This window comes from Takifugu flavidus, chromosome 13 (genome assembly GCF_003711565.1).
Source record: "Takifugu flavidus isolate HTHZ2018 chromosome 13, ASM371156v2, whole genome shotgun sequence".
Lineage (NCBI taxonomy): Eukaryota > Metazoa > Chordata > Actinopteri > Tetraodontiformes > Tetraodontidae > Takifugu > Takifugu flavidus.
Window position 1 is genome coordinate 9,553,730 of NC_079532.1, and position 24,674 is coordinate 9,578,403.

The following is a 24,674-nucleotide window of genomic DNA, read 5'->3' on the forward strand; positions in this document are numbered from 1 at the left end:
GGGGGAGAGGAGGGGGAGAGAGGAGGAGGAGAGAGGAGGGGGAGGAGGGGGAGGAGGAGAGGGAGAGGAAGGGGGAGGGAGAGGAGAGAGGAGGGGGGGCTGACCAGGAACAGCTCGGAAAGACCAGGGTCCATCCCACATGATGAGAGGAATGGGGGGGGGGGGGGAGGGGGGAGAGAGAGAGAGAGAGGAGGGGAGAGGAGGAGGAGAGAGAGGAGGGGGAGGGAGAGGAGGAGAGAGAGGGGGGAGAGAGGAGAGAGGGGGGGAGGAGGAGGAGGAGAGAGAGGAGGAGGGGGAGAGGAGGAGAAGAGGAGGGGGAGGGAGAGGAGGAGGAGGGGGGAATGGGTGGGGGAGAGAGAGGAGAGGTGAGGAGGAATTCAGCTTCTCCTCCCCCTCCCCATCCTGGCTGTGACCTTCACACCAGACGTGTCTCTCGCTGTGGCGTTCAAAGGTCAAAGGTCAAAGTCTGACATCTGAGCCTCGTCTCTGACCCAGGAGACGTCGTGGATTCTGGTCCTTGTCCAGGGACACCTGCACAGGTGGACCCGGCCCAGAACAGGAGCGTCCACTCCCGTGGTCCTGGTTGTCCATCCCAGCAGGCGCCAGGGACAGGTCAGCTGTCCATCACAGGACACTGAGGACACTGAGGACACAGGGGACACTGAGGACACAGGGGACACTGAGGACACACGGGACACTGAGGTGTGGTGTGTGTGTGTGTGTGTGTGTGTGTGTTCCAGCTGGTATCATGTCAGTCTCTCATTCTTGTGCTGGAACTGTTGTTGTGGAGGAAAACTCACACCTCAGCAGGAAACCGCTTCACCCCAGTTCCAGCAATAGGGGGCACACACACACACACACACGCACACGCGCACACACACACGCGCACGCGCGCACACAACACACACACACACACACACACACACACAACACACACACACACACACACACACACACACACACCCCGCATGGCTCTCCAGTTTAACCTGGTAAGAGCTGAAGCTCCTCCCCCTCAGGCTGGCGTGATCGTCCCGTCTCCACCTTCACTTCACAACATCCATCTTTCCTCACCGAGGTCAAAGGTCAAGGTTGGCGAGTTTGTCCGAGGATGGGTGTAATTAGAGGAAGAAGACGAGATTTCCTGAAACCGTTTCCGTTGTTTCAGTCAGAAACTGTCGATGCTCAAATGGACGAAAAAGGACTTTAAGATATTTTGTTTTATTCCGTTACTGCTTGTGTGTGTACGTGTGTGTGTACGTGTGTGTGTGTGTGTGTGTGTGTGTGTAAAATGCAGATTCTAAAACATTGAAGATCTGAAACATTGATGAAATCATGAATTGGAAAATAAAAACCAGGAGACTTTTTTTCATCTTTAGAACATAATTTAATAACATTGATTCCTACCAAATGCAAAAAACAGGAGGAAAGATTCGTCTCCTCGTCTTCCCAATACTCTTTAATAAATTTTGACAAAAAGAAAAAAGGACAAATTGCACATGCAGCCTGTGAGTGAGGGTCCCGACTGTCTCTGGACGAGGACTCGAGGACTCGAGGACTCGAGGACTCAGTCTCTGAGTGTCTCTAACTACTGAGGCCACCTGGACCTCATCCATGTTCTGCTGCAGCACCTTAGCAAAACGTGTCCTGTTCCCCTCAGGAGACAAATACAAGAATCCTTAAAGATACCTGGGGGGGGGCGCTGGGGGGGGGGCACGCGAGGGGGGGGGCACGCGAGGGTGGGGGCACGCCGGGGTGGGCTGGGGTCACCGCCTGTGCAACAACCACCCCACGGACGCCCCCCCGGGAGAAGTTCAAATCAAACGAGGAAGAAGAAATTAAAAATCCAAAACAACCAAAAAAAAAAACGACAGACAAAAACGAGGGGGACATGAAGGTTAAACACGCTCACTCAGCAGCAGCTCGATACTTACGTACGTGGCGACTTAAGACGACGGCGGGGGTCCGGCGGAGGAGGACGCCTCGTCTTGGTCTCGACCTCTCGTCTGCTGCGCGACCGTCAGGCGACCGTCTGGCTGCCGATCGCCTGACTTGAGTTTTTGGGGCAGGTGGTGGAGGCGGAGCCTCATCACTGACGCAGACTCACTCCCACCTGCTGACACTTGTCCAGCAGCCGCGCCAGTCTGTCCGTCTGTCCGTCTGAGGCTTCAAACAGCAGGCGCTGCGGAGGAGGGAGCAGGTGAGCGAGGGCGCCGCCAACGAGCGCCGCGCACGCCGCCGTGCACAGGCGCCGTGCACGAGCCCACAATGATCAGCCTGGGCCCCATAAAGCGGCCGTAGCTGCTAACGCTGCTGATGTTAGCCTGGGCCACGTTAGCCCGGGCCACGTTAGCCGGGCTAACGTTGGCACGGGCCCACGTTAGCCCGGGCCCACGTTAGCCCGGGCCCACGTTAGCCCGGGCCCACGTTAGCCGGGGCCCACGTTAGCCCGGGCCAACGTTAGCCCGGGCCCACGTTAGCCCGGGCCACGTTAGCCCGGGCTAACGTTGGCCCGGGCCCACGTTAGCCCGGGCCCACGTTAGCCCGGGCCCACGTTAGCCCGGGCCCACGTTAGCCGGGGCCCACGTTAGCCCGGGCCACGTTAGCCCGGGCCACGTTAGCCCGGGCCACGTTCTGACAGGAGGACCTGAGGAACGTGAGCAGATCTACGTGTGGTGCTCGTCAAAGAAGGAGGAGAATTACATGTTTCCACAGGGCGCCGCACAGCGGGAGGTTGTGGAGAGCCTGTTGGTAAAGATGTCGCACCTAGAACAGAGAATACACCACACAATAAAGGGGGGGGGGGTGCTCCAGGTGAGCTACACCTGGACAGGAAGGACGCAGGTGCAGCAACAGCGGGAACACCTGCTGCTCGCCCACTCACCTCCGACGGCTCCTTCAGCTCGCGCTCCACGGCGATCGCTCTGCCGGGACAGAGACAGGCATCATCACAGGCCCCCTCCAGGGAACGCCAAGCTCCGACCAACAACGTTCCACACTGACTCTCAGCTTACATCCCAGTGGGAATATTTCCAGGTAACTCCGACTCTACACGAGTCGGGACTATTTCCAGGTAACTCCGACTCTACAGGAGTCGGGACTATTTTCTGAGTGTCCGTGTTTCTTTGCGCTCACATGTTCCAGAAGGACAGACACTTGGGGGCGCTGCTGCTCAGCATCCTGGCCTGGAACCTCAGCTGCTCGGCGTTCCCATCCTGCCACTCCTGGTGCAGCAACCTGGGCAGAGGTCGACCACGAGTCAGCAAAAAAACAGGGCAGCAGCCCCCCCCCCCCCCCAATGCTCCGCCCTTCAGCTGAGGAGGCCGTTGTGTACTGTGTGTGTGTGTTGTGCTGTACCGGTGTGTGTGTGTGTGTGCTGTACCGGTGTGTGTGTGTGTGTGCTGTACCGGTGTGTGTGTGTGTTGTTGTGCTGTACCGGTGTGTGTGTGTGGTGTGTGCTGTACCGGTGTGTTGTGTGTGCTGTACCGGTGTGTGGTGTGTGCGTGTGTGTGCTGTACCAGTGTGTGCGTGTGTGTGCTGTACCAGTGTGGTGTGTGTGTGCTGTACCAGTGTGTGTGTGTGTGTGCTGTACCGGGTGTGAGTGTGTGTGCTGTACCGGTGTGTGTGTGTGTGTGCGCTGTACTGGTGTGTGTGTGTGTGTGTGTGTGCTTGTACCGGTGTGTGTGTGTGTGTGGTGTACGGTGTGTGTGTGTGTGTGTGTGTGTGTACCGGTGTGTGTGTGTGTGTGCTGTACCGGTGTGTGTGTGCTGTACCGGTGTGTGTGTGTGTGTGTGTGTGTGTGCTGTACCGGTGTGTGTGTGTGTGCTGTACCGTGTGTGTGTGTGTGTGTGCTGTACCGGTGTGGGTGTGTGTGCTGTACCGGTGTGTGTGTGTGCGTGCTCACCTCAGGCCCAGGTCGGTATTGTTGGGCATGGCGTGCTGCAGCCGCTCCAGGGCGGCTCCATGTTGGGAGCGCGGCAGACAGCTCAGGTAAAGGGCCACAACCTGCAGAGCAAATACACTTTTCCCACAACCGCAGACACACACAGGCTGTTAATCCAGTGTGAAAACGCCACCCCTGATAGGACGCCTCGCCTCGCATCACATCACACACACACACACACACACACCGGTACAGCACACACACAGACACCGGTACAGCACACACACACACACTGGTACAGCACACACACACACCACACACTGGTACAGCACACACACACACACTGGTACAGCACACACACACTGGTACAGCACACACACCACACACTGGTACAGCACACACACACACACACACACTGGTACAGCACACACACACACCACACACACACACACGGTACACACACACACACACACACACACACCGGTACAGCACACACACACACACACACACCGGTACACACACACACACACACACAGACACACACGTGCAGCCTTGCCTGGTTGTGGAAGCCGTAGCAGCTCCAAAACTCTGAAGGGTTAAAAGGAAGCTCCAGGCGGGACGGGACGGTGCTCAGACACCTCCAGACCAGATCTGAGATCAGCTTGTAGTGGCTGCGCTCCTGATGACTGCAGCTAAAGAGCAGGTAGCTGCAGACACACACACACACACACACACACAGAGACACACACACACACACACACACACACACACACACACACACACAGCTCTGAGGGATGGAGAACACTACAGACACTCTTCATCTGTCCTTCTCATATTAAACGGCCTCGTTCCCAGACCGCCCCCTGTTGGCCAGCGAAGGTGCCGACACCCTCTCCCCTTCTCACCATCTCACCTCCCCCATCTCACCCTCTCACCCTCCCACCATCTCACCTTCTCACCCTCCCAACCTCTCACCCTCCCACCATCCCACCATCTCACCCTCCCAACCTCTCACCCTCCCACCATCTCACCCTCCCAACCTCTCACCCTCCCACCATCTCACCCTCCCAACCTCTCACCCTCCCACCATCTCACCCTCCCAACCTCTCACCCTCCCACCATCTCACCCTCCCAACCTCTCACCCTCCCACCATCTCACCCTCCCAACCTCTCACCCTCCCACCCTCCCCCTCCCCCTCCCCCTCCCCCTCCCCCCCTCACCCCATCCTATCCTCCCCCCCCCTCCCCCTCCCCCTCCCCCTCCCCCTCCCCCTCCCCCTCCCCCTCCCCCTCCCCCTCCCCCTCCCACCACTCACTCTGTCCACAGCCTGCACAGCTCCTGCAGCTGCACGCTGGAGCCCAGCGCCCTCTCGAAGGCGTCCACCGTCTCCTCCACCGAGCCATGCAGCCACTGCCAGCGACTACGGAACAACCGGACACCCGCCCAACATTAGTGAACAGGCCGAAGAAAGGAGAGAGACACACACACACCCCCCCCGAACACACCAGTGTATCAGGTGGAGATACGCCATCTGCTGGCTGAGCTGGTCATGAAGGTCCTGCATGACGCCTCCGCTCAGGAGCTCCTCAGAGGGAAATCCCAGGATATGTCTGAGGACAACAGCAGGCCGCTGAGTACATGAGTATGCACGCACACACACACACACACACACACACACACACACACACACACACACACACTACCTCAGAACATCTATGGGTCTCTTCTGACTCTTCTGGTCCTCACACAGACTCAAGATGAAACCTCTGAAGAGAGGAGGGATGGCGCTCGACTTCCCCTGGAAAGAGAACCAAGTTTCTGTCACACTCAAACGGCTCAATAATCAACCTCAGAACAGACCGGTGCCAGAGGGGGCCGACCTGGGCCATGAGGAACGTGCAGCAGTGATAGAAGACCTCGGCGTTGTTGGGACACTCGGCCAGAGCGTGGAGCCACATGCTGACCGCCTGCTCTCCATTGGCGTTCCTGATGTGAAGGTCGGCCAGAGCGTCTCTTAAGGTGCACGACTCGGGACACAGCTCCAGCAGAGACTCGCACAGAGCAACGCCCTCATCGAACCTGAGGCAGAGGGACCAACGTGGAGTCGAGCAGCGCACAGGACCTTTAGCCAACCCACTGTATCCAACATCTACACACACACACACACACCACACACACACACACACACACACACCCCCACCCTCACACCCACCCACCCTCACACCCCCCCCACACCCTCACACCCCCCACCCTCACCCCCCCCACACACACACCCCCCCACCCTCACACCCACCCACACACCTCTCCAGCAGTCTGAAGAGCAGGATCAGGTTTGTGTGCAGAGGCAGACACGCCCGTATCCGCTCACTCGGAGACGCCGCCTCATCACTGCACTGACTGACAGCATCTGCAGGAAGGGGCGGAGCATCATGAGCAGCACTGGAGACGTGCACCTGAGCGTGTGGTCTTGCTCTCTACCTTCAAACAGAGCCACGAGCGTGTGGGGGGGCGTGCTGATGTCCTGCGCCGTCCTCCAGGGCAGCAGGAAGGGCTCCCTGCTGACCAGCCGGGACGGCCCGCTCTCTGCTGGGTTATACAAGCTCCTGGGCAACTGCTCGAACTCTGACAGGTGGATGTAAGAGAGCCAGAGCAGCGCACGGTCGCTGGCCGTCAGGTGCTCCGCCAAGCTTCTGTCACTGGCTGATTTTAAAGCGTTCTGCACACACACACACAGACTTTTAACATATCCTCAAATGAGCAGGAACCATTCCGGTGTTGTCGCACCTGTAAAATGGTCAGAGCGGCCTCCAGCCGGCCCGTGAACAGGTTCAGATGAACTCTGTAGAGCAGGGCTTCCATCAGCTGGAAAGAATGTTTGTCCGAGGCCGCGGACGATGCATCGCTCAGCAGGAACTGTAGGAGGCGCTCACAGACGTCGTCCTTTCCATCGAAGGAGCTCTCCAGGTTCAAATACTTCAGAGAGAGACCAGAAACAAGAGTAGCATCAGAACTAAGCGGTTACATCCCGCACGTTGGGTTTTACCGCCACACAACTGCCGACCGCCCAAAAAGACCAAAGAGACACATTTGGACATTCAGCCGCTGCACAGCTAAGCTGCATTAAACAGAGGCAGCGAGCAGCTGGAGAATCAAAGGCCCAGAAGCCCGACTCACGTTCCACCACACTCGGTAGTTGGCTGCGTGCTCCACAGCCATTTCACACATTTCCTGGACCTCCTCCTTGCTGCCTCGTCTGGAGAACAGAGACAGGTAATGGCTCCAAACCTCGGGGTCGTCACAGTTTGTCTCCAGAGCCCGAGACAACGTGTTCAGGGCAGCTTCTAAACACTCTGCTGCAGACCTGCAAACAAGCAAAGGTCAGCTTCACATTGAGGAGAGCTCCGCGGGGAGCAGCGGCTCATCGGCTGACGTACGTCTCGTTCTGACTCAGGTATTTAAAAGCTAATTTGATCCAAAGCTGAGTGTCTTGGGGGCTCTCGAGGACACTGGCCTCTAGATTTGAAATGTCGTCCGTCTCACTGACAAAGTAGCGTTTGTCATCGGAGGTGACGCAGACGTCCAGAGCGGGCAGGCTGGGCCTGGAACAGTCGTCTGGAGCAGCACAAATGGGAGAAAAGCTCATTACCGCCACTTTCATGGGGAGTAACAACTGATGGAAATCCAATTTTGCTGGTCAAAGACCAGCGCTGATCAATCGGTAACCCCTGGTTACGACTAGACTATTACTTCAACAACCCTCTGAAACATATTGATTTTACCTTAAAATCCCTCCTGAAATGCTTTAGTATCATGTTTGTAACCTTTTTTTAATTCTAACCTACTTCATTAACATATTAAGCCTGATTCTTACCAAGGCCCACGTTCCCCGACGCGCTCTCGTCTTTGTTGTCCTCCTCTGGAACGAAGCTGCTGGGCACCGACGGCCTTGGCCTCCATTTCCTCTGGCCTTTGCAGGTGGTGTAGGGAGGAACTGCACCAGAACAAGAGTTTAGCAGCCTGCACACACCTGGCAGAGGACGAGGACGCCCGGTCCCTCGCTCACCGTGGCGCTTGCTTTCGTTCACTTTGCTGACAAGGAGCACGGCCTTCTGGTCCACGCCCATCTGGTCTTTGCTTGTGCCAAACAGCTTCTTCATGTACTTTTCTGCAAAACAGATTTAACACCTTAACGAGGAGCCCAAAAGACACAAGGAATAAAGGTCTTGGACACACCTGTGGCGACGTGGATGTCCTCATCGGAGCTGCTCTCAGGACAGCCAATCAGAGGCAGGCTGTACGACAGGATATCCTGGAAAAGCTGGTTTCCGATCATTGTGCAATTCCTCATGTGCTGCCTGCCGGGTCAAGGACACGTGAGACTCTGCGTGACAGGACAGCAACATGAAAGAGCCAATCTCACCATCGACAGTCGTCGTCATTGCAGGTTCCTGTGAGGTCGAAGCGACAAAAGCACTTCATGGGGTCGATGGTGTTGCTGTAGGTGACAGAGCGCAGAGACAGCTTCTCCTTGGTCCTGTAGTAGGTACTGAACCTGAGACACAGATACGTCACTCTAGCCTCATCATTCACCAGTCGTACCGGGGTGAGGGTGGGAGGGGGCATTCCTGCGCAGCCAGACCTTCCAGACCATCTAGACTGGAGTCAGAGGCAATTGTGTGTTTACCTGTAGGACTTGAAGGTGAGCAGAGGACTGTGATATGGACTAAATGGAACAGGCTTCAGCATAAAATTCCCAGACTGGTTTGTATCCACCTCTAGTGGCAACAGCTGCAGGGGACAGAAGAGTGGGGGGGGGGGGGGGGGGGGGTTATTGGGATTCTTCCACTTCAAACTGCATGTGATGTGAAAGCAGGAGCAACAGGGAATGAGTCCTGAATGTATTCACCTCTCCCACTGGGAGGCGCTCCACTTCCAGGACCACTCTGTTCCACTCCCCGTGCAGCACCTCCGTCAGGGGGGGCAGCTGCTGGTACCTCTTCTTCAAAGCATCCACATCAAGCTTAGTGAACATTTCTGCAGAAGACTCAGGGCTGGCCGACAGCTTTGAGGTCTTGTTAGGGCCGCTGTCCTTGGCGGGGGCGAGGCTCTGCTGCTCCAGGTGGGGTTTAGTGAAGGAGCAGCTGGACTGACGGAATGAGTGTCTGCGGCCTCCTGCAGCAGCAGGAGCAGCAGGAGCAGGAGCAGGAGCAGCAGGAGCAGCTTCCGTCTCATGCTCATCAGCCTCAGAGACATCATCGCTCTCCAGGTTGAGCTTGTCCAGGGTCAGGTCATGCAGGGAGGGCTGGGGAAAGTGGGGGGAGCATGCTGGGATCTGAGCCCGGGGTTCCCTCTCAGGAGAGGCGGCTGTTCGGACCGACGGCTCTGTCGGGAGGTCCAGCTGGACTCCTTTGTTCCGCAAAGCCTGAGCCTCCTTCAGCTTCTGGATCTTGAGGGCGTACTCTGACTCAAGCTGCTGCAGCCGCTGTTTCTGGACCATAAGCTCCTCGAAGTATTTCTCAGATTTGAGGTTTGCCACACGCTGCCTTTTAGTGGCCTAGAAGACACAAGCAATCAGCACTGGACACACACATCAGGGCACAGTAAGCAGGTGAAGCTTCTCCCTCCTCAGACGTCACGCACGAGATAGAAATGAATCAAAATGATCAGGTTTGTGTAACGTACGAGCATCTGGCCAGAGTTGATCTTCCTTTTGTTCACCCTGTTGGCCACCAGCTGAGCGTGAGAAAGCTCCTGCTCAAACCTGACAGCCAGGCTCTTCTTGACCGTCACGCGATGCTCGACTCTCTGCACCTGCAGGACATCGCAAAGGTCGCACATGAACCAACAGGAAGTGCTGGGCACCAAGCGGCCCCGTGAGACACTGTCGCAGAGCAAAGAGGCTTCCAACAGACCTGCTCCTGCAGCTTCCTGAGCAACGTCTTGTTGGCACCTACGATTCTCTCCGATGCCAGAAGCTGCTCTCGGAGTTTGGTCACCTTCACCTCCGCAGCCTTCAGAGACTCCTTCTTCTTTATCTCCTGCTGGAGCAGCTGTTGGAGGATGGCCTCGTCCCTCTGCAGCAACTCTCTGATGCAGGAAAAGACGCAGACTGAACAACCTGCTGATTCAGCAACAGCGTCATGGATACCTGGGTCCCATCATCAGCTCCCACAGAAGAGAGGACACATCAACCAAGCCTTTATTTAACCAGGTAAAAGAGATTCACATCTCTTATCAAGAGCGACGTGGCCACGAGGGCAGCAACACAACGTTACAGCCAAACACACAGTAATAAAGAAGAGCAGATAACCAGGAATGCAAATGACTTATATTTACGCTTGAACGTGCGATAGATCACAATAATTGAAATCGTTGTGGAAGTTAAACGATTTAAAAACAGGTTCAACGCCCAATAGAACCCGTCTCTGGACCCTAGAAGCTGGACAGGATTCCCCCAGTTCAGTTTAACCACCTGCCACCGTCTCAGAACATTTCACAGGAGCGAATGTGCACAGATGCATTAGTGCCATGACTCTCAGCTGGTGACCTCATTAGTGCGCCCAGCTTGTGCAACAGCTCCGCGCTCACCTGTGTTTGTCCAGTCTCTGCTTGGCCTCGCTTAGTTTCAGCTCTGCCTCCAGTTTCCCAGAGGCGCCCAGCAAAGACTCGGAATCAGCGTTCAGGTTGGTGCTCACACTGTGTTCCCTCAGCATCTTCTGCTTCTCCCTGCTGCCAACAGAACCAAGATATGTTCTATGTGTCGTAGGTTCTGAGCTGAGGTGGCTGGAAACTTGCTTACCTGGCAATTTGTTCTCTGAGAAGGCGATACTCCACCTTCTTGTCTTCAGGCAGAGCCTCTGGCGTTCTGACTGGGTTGTTCTCTTTTTCAGATGCTGATGCTGCTTTAGGTTTTGCTGCCTGGAAAACACAACACAAAGACTCCCAATTTGCTGCATTGAAAAAAGGAGAAAAGAAGTTTCCGGGTCAGATCATTAGCTCTGCTCCCCTGCAGACGCCCCCAGGTTCGAGGTCACCTGCCCGCTGGTGAGGCCCCGTGAAAACAGGAAGATTCCAGGTATTCCATCCTTACTGTCAAATCTGTATATTCCATCCATCCTGGACTCACCTCAGCGGTCCGCCGGGCCTCTTTGATCATGAACTCTAGTCCCCCAAACCCCATCGGAGTGGAGCTGCCATTGTCCACATCTGAATCGCTGTCGTCGGAGTCTTTGAGAGAGACCACCACCGCTTTGTGAATAGGCAGCTGGAGAAAAATAAGGCGCATTAAAGACGCACAGGAATGAAAGACTGTTAACCACCGTCACATTTTACAGGAACACCTGCATCTCTACTGGTCGGTACTGGTTGGTACAATCCACGAGTGGATCTCCAACGGTCGGGATAAAATGATCACTGACAGCATGTGAGGCTCCTTCCCTCAAATCTCACTGGCTACAACTGATGGAGTGGAACTCAACACCGATGCAGAAAAGTGACAATGTCCCCATCCTGAATAATGATCTCAGTAAACTTGGGCTCGTCTGAGTCTCATTTTGGATGACTGAGTCAGTCTCTTATGATGTCACAGTACTCTTGAAGCTATTACCACCATCCAACGCAGCTTTAAAGCAACCAGAAGCAGGTTCTCACCACCAGTGGAGCTCTCTGATGTCCTCCAAACTTGTTGGTCCTAGAATGAGACACCGTGTTCAGACTGACGGTGCTCAGGTTCCCTCTGGCCGGGGGCTGTGCTGCTGTGGGAGGCTGAGAGCTTGGAGATCCAGGAGCACTACAGCTCTGCTCCTGCACAATTGGAAACACAGGGACAAGGGAGTGGGACTGATTGTAGACATGCCCTAGAGTGCACGCAGGGCTGTCACATGACCCGCCGCTGCATGGAAGTCAAGCGGAGAAACAATCTGGAACAGACCTCAGTTACTGCTACTCTCTTGTTGACCATAGACATTAAACAGGTTTCTCTCAGCAGCATCTCCTCCTCCTCTTCCTCATCAGCAAAGGGAGGCTTGGGAGGAGCCTCCAACAGGTCTGCTGGAGGTGGGAGAGGTGGAGGCGGGGGAGGTCCGGTAGAAAATGTGGACAGGAAAGGCTGAGAGAAGTCCTGACAGACAGAAAATGCATGCTGAAAAAACTGGGGCAGTTCCAAGTGAACAGGAGTTGAGGGGGGAACATACCATTGCAAACTGCCCAGGAAGACATCCAGCGTGGTCAGCATGCAGCTGGGTGTGAGTGGGGGAAGGCACTGAAACATGCAAACAGGGCAGAGTTTAGAGGCTGAACCCAAAGGCAGCACAACCATCAAACCAAGGAGCCCTCACCTGGAGATCCGGCCTCGCTGTCCGTGTCCATGGCCACCTCATCATAGTTGTCGTACTGGTAGAGGTTCCCCGAGGCATCCAGGCACGGCTTCCCTGTTGACTTACGATGTTCTCTTTCTGTGGACTGAAGGTCAAAGGAGAGCTGAGCCAAGCTCACCTGCATGTGTCCAGCAGGGAGGAGGCTGACGGGGTCTTACTCTGCTGCGCGTCCTCATCTTTCCTCCCACCAGTTTCATAAAGCGGTTGTACTGTTCATCCTGGTTGGAAAGGTCCCGGATTCTGCGGATCTCTTCCTCCCGTTTGCGCCGCTCCTCCTCCTCCTGTCTCCGTATTTCCTCCTGCTCCCTCTGCTCCTCCCTCTGCTGCTGCAGCTTCCACGTCCTCAGATGCTGCTTCCGTACCACCTGCTTTGCTGCCGAGCCTGAAACAACAACCACCTCTCATCACACGACGTGGTTTACTTGATATGATCTGCTTGGCTTTCTCATGTCTCACCTGGAAGAAACTTCCTGAGCAGATGAGATTTTCCTGGAGCTCTGCTTCTCTCCTGTAGACCTTTAGAACTGCCTTTGGGTCTTTCTCTGTCTGAAGGTCTGATTGAGGGCTTGGTTCTGTCTCTGTCCAGGGTTTTGGACCTGGTTCTGCTTCTTTCGGCAGCAGGCGTGGAGGTGGTTGTGGAGGAAGAAGAAGAGATGGACCTGGTGGTGACTCTGCGGCCGGGTGCAGCTGCTGGTGGACTGGAGTTCTTCTCCTGGGTCACCTTGGTGATGCGGTCCTTGCTCCTCTTCATCACTTGCTGCTCCTTCTGCTGCCACTTCTTACTGGCCGACTGCAGCGCCAGGAGACGCAGCTGCAGCTCGGACAGCTCCTCCTCCTCCTTCAGTGCAACTGGTGGCTGCTCCATTCCAAACAGACACAGAGTTAAACCTGGGACATGGTGGGAGACCGGACGTCAATGAGCTGGCATCAGCCTCACCTTATCGGAGGAGATGGCGGAGTCCTCACTGGAGGCCGAAGAGTCGCTCTGACAGGAGCAGGCCTTCGTGGCCTTCTCGTCTTTCTTGGCTCCCTCAGCACAGAGCGGACAAGTTTTCCTTTCGTCCAATTCTTTGTCTGCACCTTCCACTTCTGCCCCCTCTTTACTTTTACTTTCTTCATCAACTGGACACAGGAGGTGAAATCAAAAGTTTTGCATACTGTTATTCAGCTCGTCTGTTCCATTTCCCCTTTTGTGGCACATGCAGTTCTTCTCTTCTGACACCTCTCAGAGAAATTGTGAGCAACAAAAACAGACTTGAACAACAGGAACAACTTTGTTTGGACTCACCCTCCATTTCAGCAGGACTTCCTTTGTCCTCTTGGTCGTCGCACTTCTCAGCCAGGTGGGGAGAAACAGGAAGTCTCTGTCTAAGAGGTCTGATATTAAATGCCTGAAAGACCTTCTTCTCGATCACTTCCGCCTGGAGTGACTCCTCAGGGAGTGGAACAGCAACCTGAACCTGTTTATTATCTGGAACACTGGCAGGGTGGGCTGGGATTTGGTCTATGGAAGGGGACACTTTGGGCTCCAGAGCCATGGTCTCCTCTTTACGGATGCACTCCAGTTCCAGCTGGATCTGCTTGTACTTGGACAGGAGATCTTCAAAGGACTCCTCAACACTGTTGTCTTGCTTGGAGACACAGTGAGCCCCTTTCCTAAACTGGTTCCTCACCTGTGGCTTTTCTGAGTTACATGTTGAGGAAAGTACAAGATGTACACACTCCAACATCTGGACACCTCTTTCCTGTCACAATACTAGTGACGGAGGTTTAACACGTTCTTTATAACCCTCTCCCCTCTATCAAAGTCTGACTACATGACGCTCACTTAAGATGTGCTCTTTCTTAACAAGACAGTTGAGATTTAAACTGCTTTGTCCATGTGGACACCAGCGGGACCACAAATGTATCTTTATGAACAGAATCTTTCACGACCCGGGACCTGACCCAGGACCTGACGCTACTTACCTGACATACAACATTATTGCGTAACACGTCCTGTTACCAGGGGCCATAACTCGGGCAGGATACGTTTTCTGGTCCCCTGGATCTCTCCGGGGCCGTAACGACCGGGCGGAACCCTGATGTCTCCACCGCTCCGGAGCCCCCGGTTCCAGTTCGCCTGTCCACTGTTGGGCAATGTTCGGTGCCTAAAACGGCCCAGGGCGTTGTGGCTCCGCTCCCAGAAGCCGCTTGTTCGCGGACAAGGGTCCCCGTGAGGAAATCCCGGCATCGCCGCTGGGACCGACGGTGGCAGCGGCAGCAGAGGACACGGTGGGGGGGCAGGGGGTCGATCGGTGCCCCTGGGGCCGCATTGTTGACGGGGTGCCGGTGGGAAAGGGCCGCGTCCACGAGGCCGGTTGTATTGCATATGTCGAAAGTCCGACGGCTGGTGACCCATATGCGGCATATTGTGCGAATGTTGGGGAGGTTTTCTTGCCCGAAGACGAGCGCCGCGACCAGGCCTGTTCCCATCCCCCCGCCGGATGGGCAGACTCACCTCGGGTTCATCATCGCAGATCTCTCCGTCTTCGAGCTCCCCTTCCTCTCTCGGGGAATGTCCTCTTTTTAAATCCATGATGTAAGAAGGTCCAGGCTGACCGACCGCTCGTTTCTGGTTGTAAACCGAATGTCAACAGATTGAAAATGATACATCTGTCAATTCGAGAATATCTGATTTAATGTCCAGACTATCGGAGCGGTAGCAGCAGCGTACTCCGCTAGCTAGCGCCTCACCCCAACTCTCGCGATACTTGGAGCGTGAGCGCGCTCGCCGCCTAACGGAGCACTACCGCCCCCTCTGGTCAGTGATAACAAGTGCAACGCTTCGATCCTATCCGCCTGCGAGGGAGCTCTTTGACCCCCGGCGTTTGTTAGTTCGTTTGCAATGAATGGCTCATTACGTTGGTGATGAGATCGTTGATCATGAAACAACATAGTGGCTTTTGATCACGACACCTACCTTTAAGATCCAAGCCAACAAGCTTTGATCTATAAGCTACCACTACGTCTGTTAGTGCTGCATATATCCACATTGGAACACCTGCTCCCCTGTATAAACAAGGGAAGTCTTTGCAATCATGAAGGGTGGGAGGGAGGGAGAGTTATTTTCTTTTAATCCTTTGCAGTTTTAATATGAGGTTTTAGCAATATAAACCACTGAGTTGCTGATAAAATTGCTGAAAATAAATAAATAAGAAAGTGCTTTATTACTTGTTCTTCACAGGCCTTTGCAGTGATTGAAATATTAGGTCCAAAGTCAAAATTTACCCGTCATATCAACATTGGAGTCTGCTGAAATATCAAAGCAGCATCTAAAGTGTAGACTGGAAGCCGAACCTTGGAAAAATAATCCACACTATAGGTTCAAAGTTTTGACCTTGCGGGTCGAAGCCTACACACTCCAGAAATGTCCCCAAAATACATTTTATTTTTTATCTTGACTGCTTTATGCTGGAGCCTATCACAGTTGCATATGGACAAAGGTAATTAGAATAGATAATCATATAATCACTTTTCAATTTCTAATTAAAAATATCACAAACTGCATAAAAAAGGTTCAGAGGTTCCTTCCCTGTAGTTTCTAATCCTCACCGAGTGGTGGCGGTAATGCTCCTTAACCTCCGTTTCCGCTTCCGTTCGCTTACCGGAAGCTGACTTGTCAGATTTGTTTTGGTGGTTGACAAGCACGTGAGCTGCTGTCGTCATCGCCACGGAACCTATGCACGAAACGCAGGAGCCATGGCGGCAGATGGGCTGGTCAAGGTAAAAACACCGTAATGTGCATTTACTTTTCATAACCTATGAGTTCCGTCTGGATTAGAGAGGAATCATGAAAGTATCACAGCTACGTATTTTCATGGCAGACCCTTCCCGTTGCCCTTTAGGTGCTACACTGATGACATCGCTGAAGTTAGCTAGCATTAGCTTAGGGCGACATTATCAACCCACATTACGAAAGCGAATTCCTGCTCTTACGATACAAAAGCAGTCTCCCAACCACAGCACTGTATAGTGGCTTTAGGAAACTCATTGTCCCGTACGCCAACATTCAACATTTCACTGACGAAGCAACGGGAGTGACAAGTTGGGGCCGTGGAGACAACAGACGCTTCAAAGTCCCATTTTAAATAGTCTGGTAGCGCTCGAACCTGCTATGATCCACACGTTACTGACCCATCATGGCAGCCACCATCTCCCCGCTGAGGTTCATGAGGATCTCGTTATTAGCGTCTGCTAAATGCTAACCCTAGCATCGTAGCCCACCGTGACCCCCCGCCTGCTGTTGCGTGATAACGGCTGCTCGCAACTTCTGCTCCTCATGGTTCCTTATCGTGCAACAGCAAGTGAAAGCTTCTCAGCTCTAACCCAAAACGCAGCGTGGGCGGAACTACAGAGGATCCCAATGAACAGGGGTGGTGTATTTGTCCACTGCAGGTTATATTTGAGCATGAAGGGGTTTTCATACACCCGGGCAGCGACGAAGATGGCATCGAGCAAGATTTAATTATCTCAGGATCGCTCAGGATTGTTGACAAGGTAAGGCTCGTTTTTCCTGTTTTCGTCCTGTTTTGGTGTCCGGATGAGTTCACTCACGTGCACCTGATGTGCCTTTAGGATGCTGAGATCCATGTGGAGTATCGACCACTGGAGGACACTGTTGACCCAACAAACATGCTGTGTGCTGGAAAGGTTCGTTTCATGTCCTCCAGAACCCTGTCAGCCATTCCTCCTCTCAGCAGGAATCTGTCTCACCTGTGCACCATTCTAGTTTGTCAGGTAAAACGTGTATTAAAAGCATGGGTGAATGTTTGTAGGACTCCAGCTCAGTTATGGAGTGGGACCAGGTGTCTGGTGAGAGGAACCAGCAGGTGTTAGAAACTCAGCAGAGCTACGAGACAGAGTGGGACATGGTCAACACCGTTTCCTTCAAGAAGAGACCCTGTAGCAACACAGAATGTGAGTGTTCTGCTCTCTATAGTAGTGAAGTTTTCACCATTACGCCGGCAATTATTTGGTGTTTCAGCAGGATCCAGAGTTTAGTTTAGGATTTGTGGCACTTTTCTCGTGTACAAATAGAAAAGAAGTAGCCTTTTCCCACGACCGTTCAGTAAAAATGGTGAAGAGGCTCCGAAACGACTGTTGGTCCAGAAGTGCTGCGATAAAGGAAGGATGTTGCTGGGGGGGTGGGGGTGGGGGGGGGGGGCTAGGGTGTGTCCCACCAGCACCAGCATGTGTGTGTTTATCCGTGTGTCTCCGTCTGTCAGGCTGTGTGAACCACAACCACGAAAGGAATCGCTTGAACTTCAACATCACTGAACTGAAGTCGGTGACAGTAAAAGAGGAAGGTTGGACCTTCTTGATCTTCAGACTGAAGGATTCTGCCACCGCCCTGCCTGCCTTGCACTTCCACCAGGGCGGCAGCAGCGAGTTTCTGGACAGCCTGAAGAGATTCACTCTGCTGATGGAGTAAGTGCCGCCCAGCTCCGGACGATGTGTTGACCACGCCATGACGAGTGCCCGCGGGCGTGGTCAGATGTGATCCCTCAGCTGAAGGGAAGCGTCTTTGTGTTGGCAGGGCTCCGGAGGACGAGACGTGTCTGCTGGTCAGCACCCCGAACAGAGCCCTGTCCCAGTCCTTCGAGAATCTCATAGATGAGAATAACCTGGGCCTCATGACCGTAAGAGCATCGCTCATCCTGTGAACGCCGAGCATTATAGGCCGCCTTCAATAGTCCAGTCGGGGAATCACACACCATTATGACCAGTCAAACCAGCACAGCAGGATCCAGGTTCTGCTGGTTGTCATGGCAGCAGTGAATCCGCTCAGTAATTAACTCGCTGGCGTGTCTCCCGCAGAAGCTCAAAAAGGACCCATACGTCACTACGCTGGGCGGCTTCTCCAAAGTCACCAACTACATCTTCGATGCTTTCCGGGCAACCGAGGAGCAGCACCAGCGGCCTCCAGAGGAAGTGGCTGACCTGCTGGGGGAAGTCATCCCGGGGCTGGAGATCAACCAGCTGGAGGAGCCGGGCTTTGAGGTCATCACCAGGGTGAGAAAGGCCTTTATTTGCATCCGCTTATGGCCGCCGAGTTGATCGATGATGATGACGATGAAGGCGGCGTTACAGATCGACTTGGGTGAGAGACCTCAGGTGTTGAGGAAACCCCCAGTATCGGTGGAGGACTGGAGTCGACATCAGGACTCCGAGGGGAGGATGAGAGACGTCCCACATCTGAAGCAGGCCGTCTTTAAAGGGGTTGGTTAGCATAGTCGCGCGCCCTCCGCCATGTTCAGCAGGAAGTGCGTCCGACCTGTCATGTGACCTGCAGGGACTCTGCCACGCGGTGAGGAAAGAAGCCTGGAAGTTTCTGCTGGGCTATTTCTCCTGGGACAGCACGCTGGAGGAGAGGAAGGTCCTGCAGCGAACCAAAACGTAAGCGTGCCATCGCCGCTGGCCACGTCCCATCACCATGGCAACATATAAGCAGTAAAGGCTGCGTGTGGTTGCAGTGATGAATACTTCAGAATGAAGCTCCAGTGGAAGTCAGTGACCGAGGAACAAGAGAGGAGGAACTCCAGGCTGAGAGACTACCGGAGTCTGATTGGTGAGAGAAATGATCGTTCGTTACCAGGAGGGAGGGAAGCTTTTCATCGGCCACTTTGTCTCTGCAGAAAAGGATGTAAACAGAACGGACAGAACCAACCGCTTCTATGAAGGCATTGACAACCCGGGCCTGGTGCTCCTGCACGACATCCTGATGACGTACTGCATGTACGACTTTGACCTGGGTGAGACCCCCCCCCCCCCGCCCCCCGCCCGCGTGGCCCGTTCCTCTGGCCTGGCCCGTTCCTCTGGCGTGGCCCGTTCCTCTGGCCTGGCCCGTTCCTCTGGCCTGGCCCTAACAGTCCTGACTCTCCACGCCTGCTTCCACAGGTTACGTCCAGGGGATGAGCGACCTGTTGTCCCCGATCCTCTACGTGATGGAGCACGAGGTGGACGCTTTCTGGTGCTTTGTCTCCTTCATGGATCAGATGGTGAGTTGAGGGGTTTGAGCCTCCAAGCAGCCCTACAGGCTGGTGAACGTCTGGTTGTGTGTGTACAGCACCAGAACTTTGAGGAGCAGATGCAGGGGATGAAGACTCAGCTGATCCAGCTCAGTACTCTGCTCAGACTGTTGGACCTGGCCTTCTGGAACTACCTCGGTAGGAAATGGGCCGCAGCTCTGGGTCACAGCCCTGGAACCACCACCGATAAAAGTGGTTTTTCCCCAGGAACAAGTAGAGCGTGTGTGTGTGTGTGTGCAGGTGTGTGTGTGCGCGTGTGTGTGCGTGCAGGTGTGCGTGTGTGTGTGTGTGCGTGTGTGTGTGTGCGCGTGTGTGTGTGCGTGCAGATGTGTGTGCAGATGTGTGTGCGTGCACGTGCAGGTGTGCGTGCAGATGTGTGTGCGTGCAGGTGTGTGTGCGCAGGTGTGTGTGTGTGCGTGTAGGTGTGTGCGTGCAGGTGTGCGTGCAGGTGTGTGTGCAGGTGTTGTGTGCGTGCAGGTGTGTGTGTGTGCGTGCAGGTGTGTGCGTGCAGGTGTGTGCGTGCAGGTGTGTGTACTTGCAGGTGTGTGTGTGTGCGTGCAGGTGTGGTGTGCGTGCAGGTGTGGCGTGCAGGTGTGTGTACTTGCAGGTGTGTGTGTGTGCGTGCAGGTGTGTGTTGTGCGTGCAGGTGTGTGCGTGCAGGTGTGTGCGTGCAGGTGTGTGTACTTGCAGGTGTGTGTGTGTGTGCGTGCAGGTGTGTGTGTGTGTGCAGGTGTGTGCGTGCAGGTGTGTGCGTGCAGGTGGTGTACTTGCAGGTGTGTGTGTGTGCGTGCAGGTGTGTGTGTGCGTGCAGTGTGTGTGTGCAGGTGTGTGTGTGCAGGTGTGCGTGCAGGTGGTGTGCAGGTGTGCGTGCAGGTGTGTGTGTGTGCGTGCAGGTGTGTGTGCGTGCAGGTGTGTGTGTGTGCAGGTGTGTGTGTGCAGGTGTGCAGGTGTGCGTGCAGGTGTGTGTGTGCGTGCAGGTGTGTGTGTGTGCAGGTGTGTGTGTGCAGGTGTGTGTGTGTGTGTGTGAGGTGTGTGGTGCAGGTGTGTGTACTTGCAGGTGTGTGTGTGTGCGTGCAGGTGTGTGTGCAGGTGTGTGCGTGCAGGTGTGTGTACTTGCAGGTGTGTGTGTGTGCGTGCAGGTGTGTGTGGCGTGCAGGTGTGTGCGTGCAGGTGTGTGTGTGCAGGTGTGCGTGCAGGTGTGCGTGCAGGTGTGCGTGCAGGTGTGTGTGTGTGCAGGTGTGTGTGTGCAGGTGTGTGTGTGTGTGCAGGTGTGTGCGTGCAGGTGGTGTGTGCAGGTGGTGTGCAGGTGAGTGTGTGCGTGCAGGTGTGCGTGCAGGTGTGTGTGCAGGTGTGCGTGCGTGCAGGTGTGTGTGTGCAGGTGAGTGTGTGCGTGCAGGTGTGTGCGTGCGTGCAGGTGTGTGTGTGCAGGTGTGTGTGCGTGAAGGTGTGTGTGTTGAGGTGTGTGTGGCAGGTGTGTGTGCAGGTGTGTGAGTGTGCAGGTGTGTGCGTGCAGGTGTGTGTGTGCAGGTGTGTGTGTGTGCTGCTGCTCACACCTTTTGCTCCTCCCTCTGCAGAGTCCCAGGACTCAGGTTACCTGTACTTCTGCTTCCGCTGGCTGCTGATCAGATTCAAGCGGGAGCTGAGCTTCCAGGACGTGCTGCGGCTCTGGGAGGTGGGTGTCCTGGTGTCCAGGTGTCCAGGTGTCCAGGTGTCCTGGTGTCCAGGTGTCCTGGTGTCCAGGTGTCCTGGTGTCCAGGTGTCCTGGTGTCCTGGTGTCCTGGTGTCCAGGTGTCCAGGTGTCCTGGTGTCCAGGTGTCCAGGTGTCCTGGTGTCCTGGTGTCCTGGTGTCCAGGTGTCCTGGTGTCCTGGTGTCCAGGTGTCCTGGTGTCCTGGTGTCCAGGTGTCCAGGTGTCCTGGTCCACTCGCACGTGTCTGTGTTTAGGCTTTAGGAAGGAGATGAGATCAACTTAAACGTAGGAGTGTTGGGAACAGAACGTTCACGTGCCAGGTGATGAACCTTCTGTTCCCGCACACCTGCTCGTGGAGAGAAGGTTGAGGTTCGGCTTTGAGAGCCTTGTGTGACGGAATCTGCGGGTTATTTAAAGCCTCTGGTCCTCAGGTGATGTGGACGGGTCTGCCCTGTCAGAACTTCCACCTGCTGGTCTGCTGCGCCATCCTGGACTCAGAGAAGCAGAAGATCATGGAGGAGAACTTTGGTTTCAATGAGATCCTGAAGGTGAGTCTGTCTCCACAGACAAAGATGATGCACGGCGCCCTCTGATGGTCACGTGTCCGTGGTTCTGACCGGGTTTCTGTTGCAGCACATCAACGAGCTCTCAATGAAACTGGACATTGAAGGGATCCTCCAGAAAGCCGAAGGCATCTGTTTCCAGATCCAGAACTGTAAGGTACTGTCAGTCTCTCTCTTGGGGCGCTGGGCTGGGCCCGGAATCATCTGAGGGTCGGGAGGTCACTGTCGTTCTCCCATGGATTCATTAATGAATGAGTGTATTCCTGATGTGGTTTTGCTCCGTTGGAAGCAGGATTACACAGAAATAACGAGTGTTTGTGTGAGGTCACCTGCGTCACGAGTGGCCTTTTGTCTTGTCAGGAACTGCCTCGATCCATCAGAACCATCCTGGGCCTGGAGTCGGACCAGCGCAGCTCGGAGCGAGCAGAGCGCTCGGCCCCTCCCACAGCCACAGAGCGACCGGAGGGCTGCTCCAACGGACACTTGAGAGAAAGTTGCTCTCCTGGGAGCGGCAGCGCTGCCTTCATATCGTAGTGAAGAGCAGAGACGGACTCTCGGCCAGCAGGAGAGGATGTATAAAGGATCTGAGATCACCCAGAATCTTATTTTTGTAATTTCTTGAATCATGTTGCCTCATTCATTCAGTCATTCCCTCTGTGCTGCTAATGATGTTTTCTAAAGCTCCATTCAGACGGCGCAGCCGCTGCTCCTGACAGACAGGGGGCGCCAGAGCCACAGGAGGTGACCCAGCCAGTAAAGTGCTGCTGGGAACCTTCCTGAGTGACCCAGTGATAGCTGGAGGAAAGGAGGAGGAAAGGAAGGTGATGGAGGAGGAAAGGAAGGTGATGAAGGAGGAAAGGAAGGTGATGAAGGAGGAAAGGAAGGTGATGAAGGAGGAAAGGAAGGTGATGAAGGATTGAGCTGATCATTGCTGTCATCTAACTGGTTCACAAGCATGCTGATGCGTTGCTGTTAGCATCTGTTAGCCTTACGTTGTTGGGGGGGTTGAGGTGAGAGGAGCCCATGAAGACCGTCTGAGTGACCTTTGGATGGGGGAACATTGATTAGCTGCCTGTCCATGCGTGGCCTCTCTGGTGAGGAACATACGGCTGCTCCGCATGGACCCGCTCACTGTTCAAGAGTAAACTGGAGAAGCTTCCTGGTGGCGGTGGTGATGGGTTAGATGGCAACGCTAATGAGTCCATGTTGAGTCACACTTCCTGAAACAGAATCATGATTCAGGTGTGTGACGGCTGTCGCCAGTGTCAGTTCTGTGCTAACGTGCTAAAGTCACCGTTCATCACCTTGATCCAACAGAAGCTGCCCTGTCGGAGAAACTTCACAGGTGGCAGGAATCACAACCACAACCACCCAGTTTCAGTGCTGCTAGCCTTGCTGACCTTGGCCACAGCCTTGGTGACCTTGGCCACAGCCTTGGTGACCTTGGCCACAGCCTTGGTGACCTTGGTCCAGCTTTGGTGACCTTGGTCCCAGCTTTGGTGACCTTGGTCCCAGCTTTGGTGACCTTGGCCACAGCCTTGGTGACCTTGGCCACAGCCTTGGTGACCTTGGTCCCAGCTTTGGTGACCTTGGTCCCAGCCTTGGTGACCTTGGTCCCAGCTTTGGTGACCTGGCCACAGCCTTGGTGACCTTGGTCCCAGCTTTGGTGACCTTGGCCACAGCCTTGGTGACCTTGGCCACAGCCTTGGTGACCTTGGTCCCAGCTTTGGTGACCTTGGCCACAGCTTTGGTGACCTTGGTCACAGCTTTGGTGACCTTGGCCACAGCTTTGGCGACCTTGGTCCCAGCTTTGGCGACCTTGGCCACAGCTTTGGTGACCTTGGCCACAGCTTGGTGACCTTGGCCACAGCTTTGGTGACCTTGGCCACAGCTTTGGTGACCTTGGTCACAGCTTTGGTGACCTTGGCCACAGCCTTGGTGACCTTGGTCCCAGCTTTGCTGACCTTGGCCACAGCTTTGGCGACCTTGGCCACAGCTTTGGCGACCTTGGTCCCAGCTAAAACCAACACTGCTGCTGGTTAAGGCGGCTGCGTAGCTGAAACCACATCTGAAAATGAGGAGCCTCTGAAGGTTAGCTGTGAGAACGGGAGCTTTTCTGTGTTTACCAGCATTACTTCAATAACGGGAGAGGGAATAATGACTTGATTCCTGACGTCAGATCTTTGGAGCCACTATGTCAACGACCGGATTAGAAGAATCTACATTTTGGAATGAGCAGCCTTACTGATGCAGACTGATCTTTAATTTCCTGCCGCAGGTTTAACCATTTGTGACTTGGGCTTTTTCCATGTAATCAATTCAAACTTTTGGCAATAAAATTATTTCAGGAAGGCGAATGTGTGTGAACTAATTTAACCAGCCAATCAATCTCATAAAGACTGGACATGTAATTTAGAATAAGTCCAAAATGGGAAATTTTCACATATAGACGTTGAAACATGTCGTCACCTCAGTAATAATAGACACTTGTGTGGTGATGCAATAGTAATTATAATTGTAAAGTCCAGTAGATCAGATCCACAATCAGCACCTACAGAAGCTATTAAAGGATTGGGTTGACCTTTGACCTGCTGATCAGAGGATTAAGATGTTGGAAGCACAAATATACAAACATACCTGATATCTTTGGCAATGCCTTCAAATGCTACTTTAGCTTAGCATCATGTGACCGAGAGAACGACGTCGGACTGCTGGTCGGGTTGATAAAAGCTGTGTTTTCTCCTCCAATATTAGATCAGCTGTCCAGGAGCAGCTGGGTGATGGTTCACAGAGCTGCGATGCAGACTACGCAATAAATCACCTGTATTACCCCCACACACACACACACACACACACACACACACACACACACACACACTTAGACTGGTAGAAATACAAAAGAAGCAGAAGTTATTCTGCATAATTGCACGTTTGACTTGTCTGAAATTCAAATGAAACTTCACCAGTTTCCCAGAAAGTGGCGGAAAACGATTGAATTCATGAATCTGCAGAAATGTCAGCGGCAGCAAAATGTCACGTTTGTGTTTCATGTGTGTGACGGACGTCAGGAGACGGGGGGGTATCACCTGCCATCTGC

At 54.3% G+C, this 24,674-nt stretch overlaps 2 protein-coding genes across 13 annotated transcripts; one reads left to right on the plus strand and one right to left on the minus strand.

Annotated features, from left to right (window-relative positions):
- Positions 1–1,360: 1,360 nt before the first annotated feature.
- LOC130536090 (zinc finger C3H1 domain-containing protein-like) lies at positions 1,361–15,293 on the minus strand. Of its 5 annotated transcripts, none has more exons than XM_057051722.1 (35): positions 14,288–15,293; positions 13,545–13,940; positions 13,194–13,378; positions 12,713–13,115; positions 12,415–12,638; positions 12,218–12,341; positions 12,074–12,141; positions 11,812–12,000; positions 11,532–11,684; positions 11,008–11,145; positions 10,681–10,799; positions 10,470–10,607; positions 9,794–9,968; positions 9,564–9,692; positions 8,788–9,435; positions 8,566–8,669; positions 8,302–8,433; positions 8,115–8,236; positions 7,945–8,046; positions 7,753–7,872; positions 7,316–7,493; positions 7,056–7,242; positions 6,666–6,854; positions 6,360–6,597; positions 6,183–6,288; positions 5,762–5,960; positions 5,585–5,679; positions 5,387–5,491; positions 5,197–5,301; positions 4,389–4,587; positions 3,902–4,087; positions 3,133–3,234; positions 2,882–2,921; positions 2,701–2,763; positions 1,361–2,179 (listed from the first exon to the last, which is right to left on the minus strand). In XM_057051722.1, exons 1-35 carry the CDS (start codon positions 14,832–14,834, stop codon positions 2,166–2,168), a joined length of 6,222 nt encoding a protein of 2,073 aa, XP_056907702.1. In that variant the 5' UTR covers positions 14,835–15,293; the 3' UTR covers positions 1,361–2,165. The 5 variants fall into 5 exon arrangements, with proteins under 5 accessions (XP_056907702.1, XP_056907700.1, XP_056907703.1 ...); XM_057051720.1 differs by having other exon boundaries at positions 10,470–10,610; positions 14,288–15,291; XM_057051723.1 differs by having other exon boundaries at positions 3,902–4,002; positions 4,437–4,587; positions 10,470–10,610; positions 14,288–15,288.
- Positions 15,294–15,903: 610 nt separating this feature from the next.
- Positions 15,904–23,934, plus strand: tbc1d15 (TBC1 domain family, member 15). 8 transcript variants are annotated; one of them, XR_008953275.1, is made up of 17 exons: positions 15,904–16,021; positions 16,694–16,795; positions 16,874–16,948; positions 17,074–17,215; positions 17,524–17,725; positions 17,835–17,937; positions 18,116–18,310; positions 18,389–18,517; positions 18,591–18,694; positions 18,772–18,866; positions 18,934–19,050; positions 19,196–19,296; positions 19,365–19,464; positions 20,901–21,002; positions 21,083–21,106; positions 21,235–21,334; positions 21,446–21,562. XR_008953275.1 is itself a non-coding variant. In XM_057051731.1 (17 exons), exons 1-17 carry the CDS (start codon positions 15,998–16,000, stop codon positions 22,109–22,111), a joined length of 1,965 nt encoding a protein of 654 aa, XP_056907711.1. In that variant the 5' UTR covers positions 15,904–15,997; the 3' UTR covers positions 22,112–23,934. The 8 variants fall into 8 exon arrangements, 4 of the variants coding, with proteins under 4 accessions (XP_056907711.1, XP_056907712.1, XP_056907713.1 ...); XR_008953273.1 differs by lacking the exon at positions 21,083–21,106 and adding an exon at positions 21,147–21,194; XR_008953274.1 differs by lacking the exon at positions 21,083–21,106 and adding an exon at positions 21,147–21,186.
- Positions 23,935–24,674: the final 740 nt, after the last annotated feature.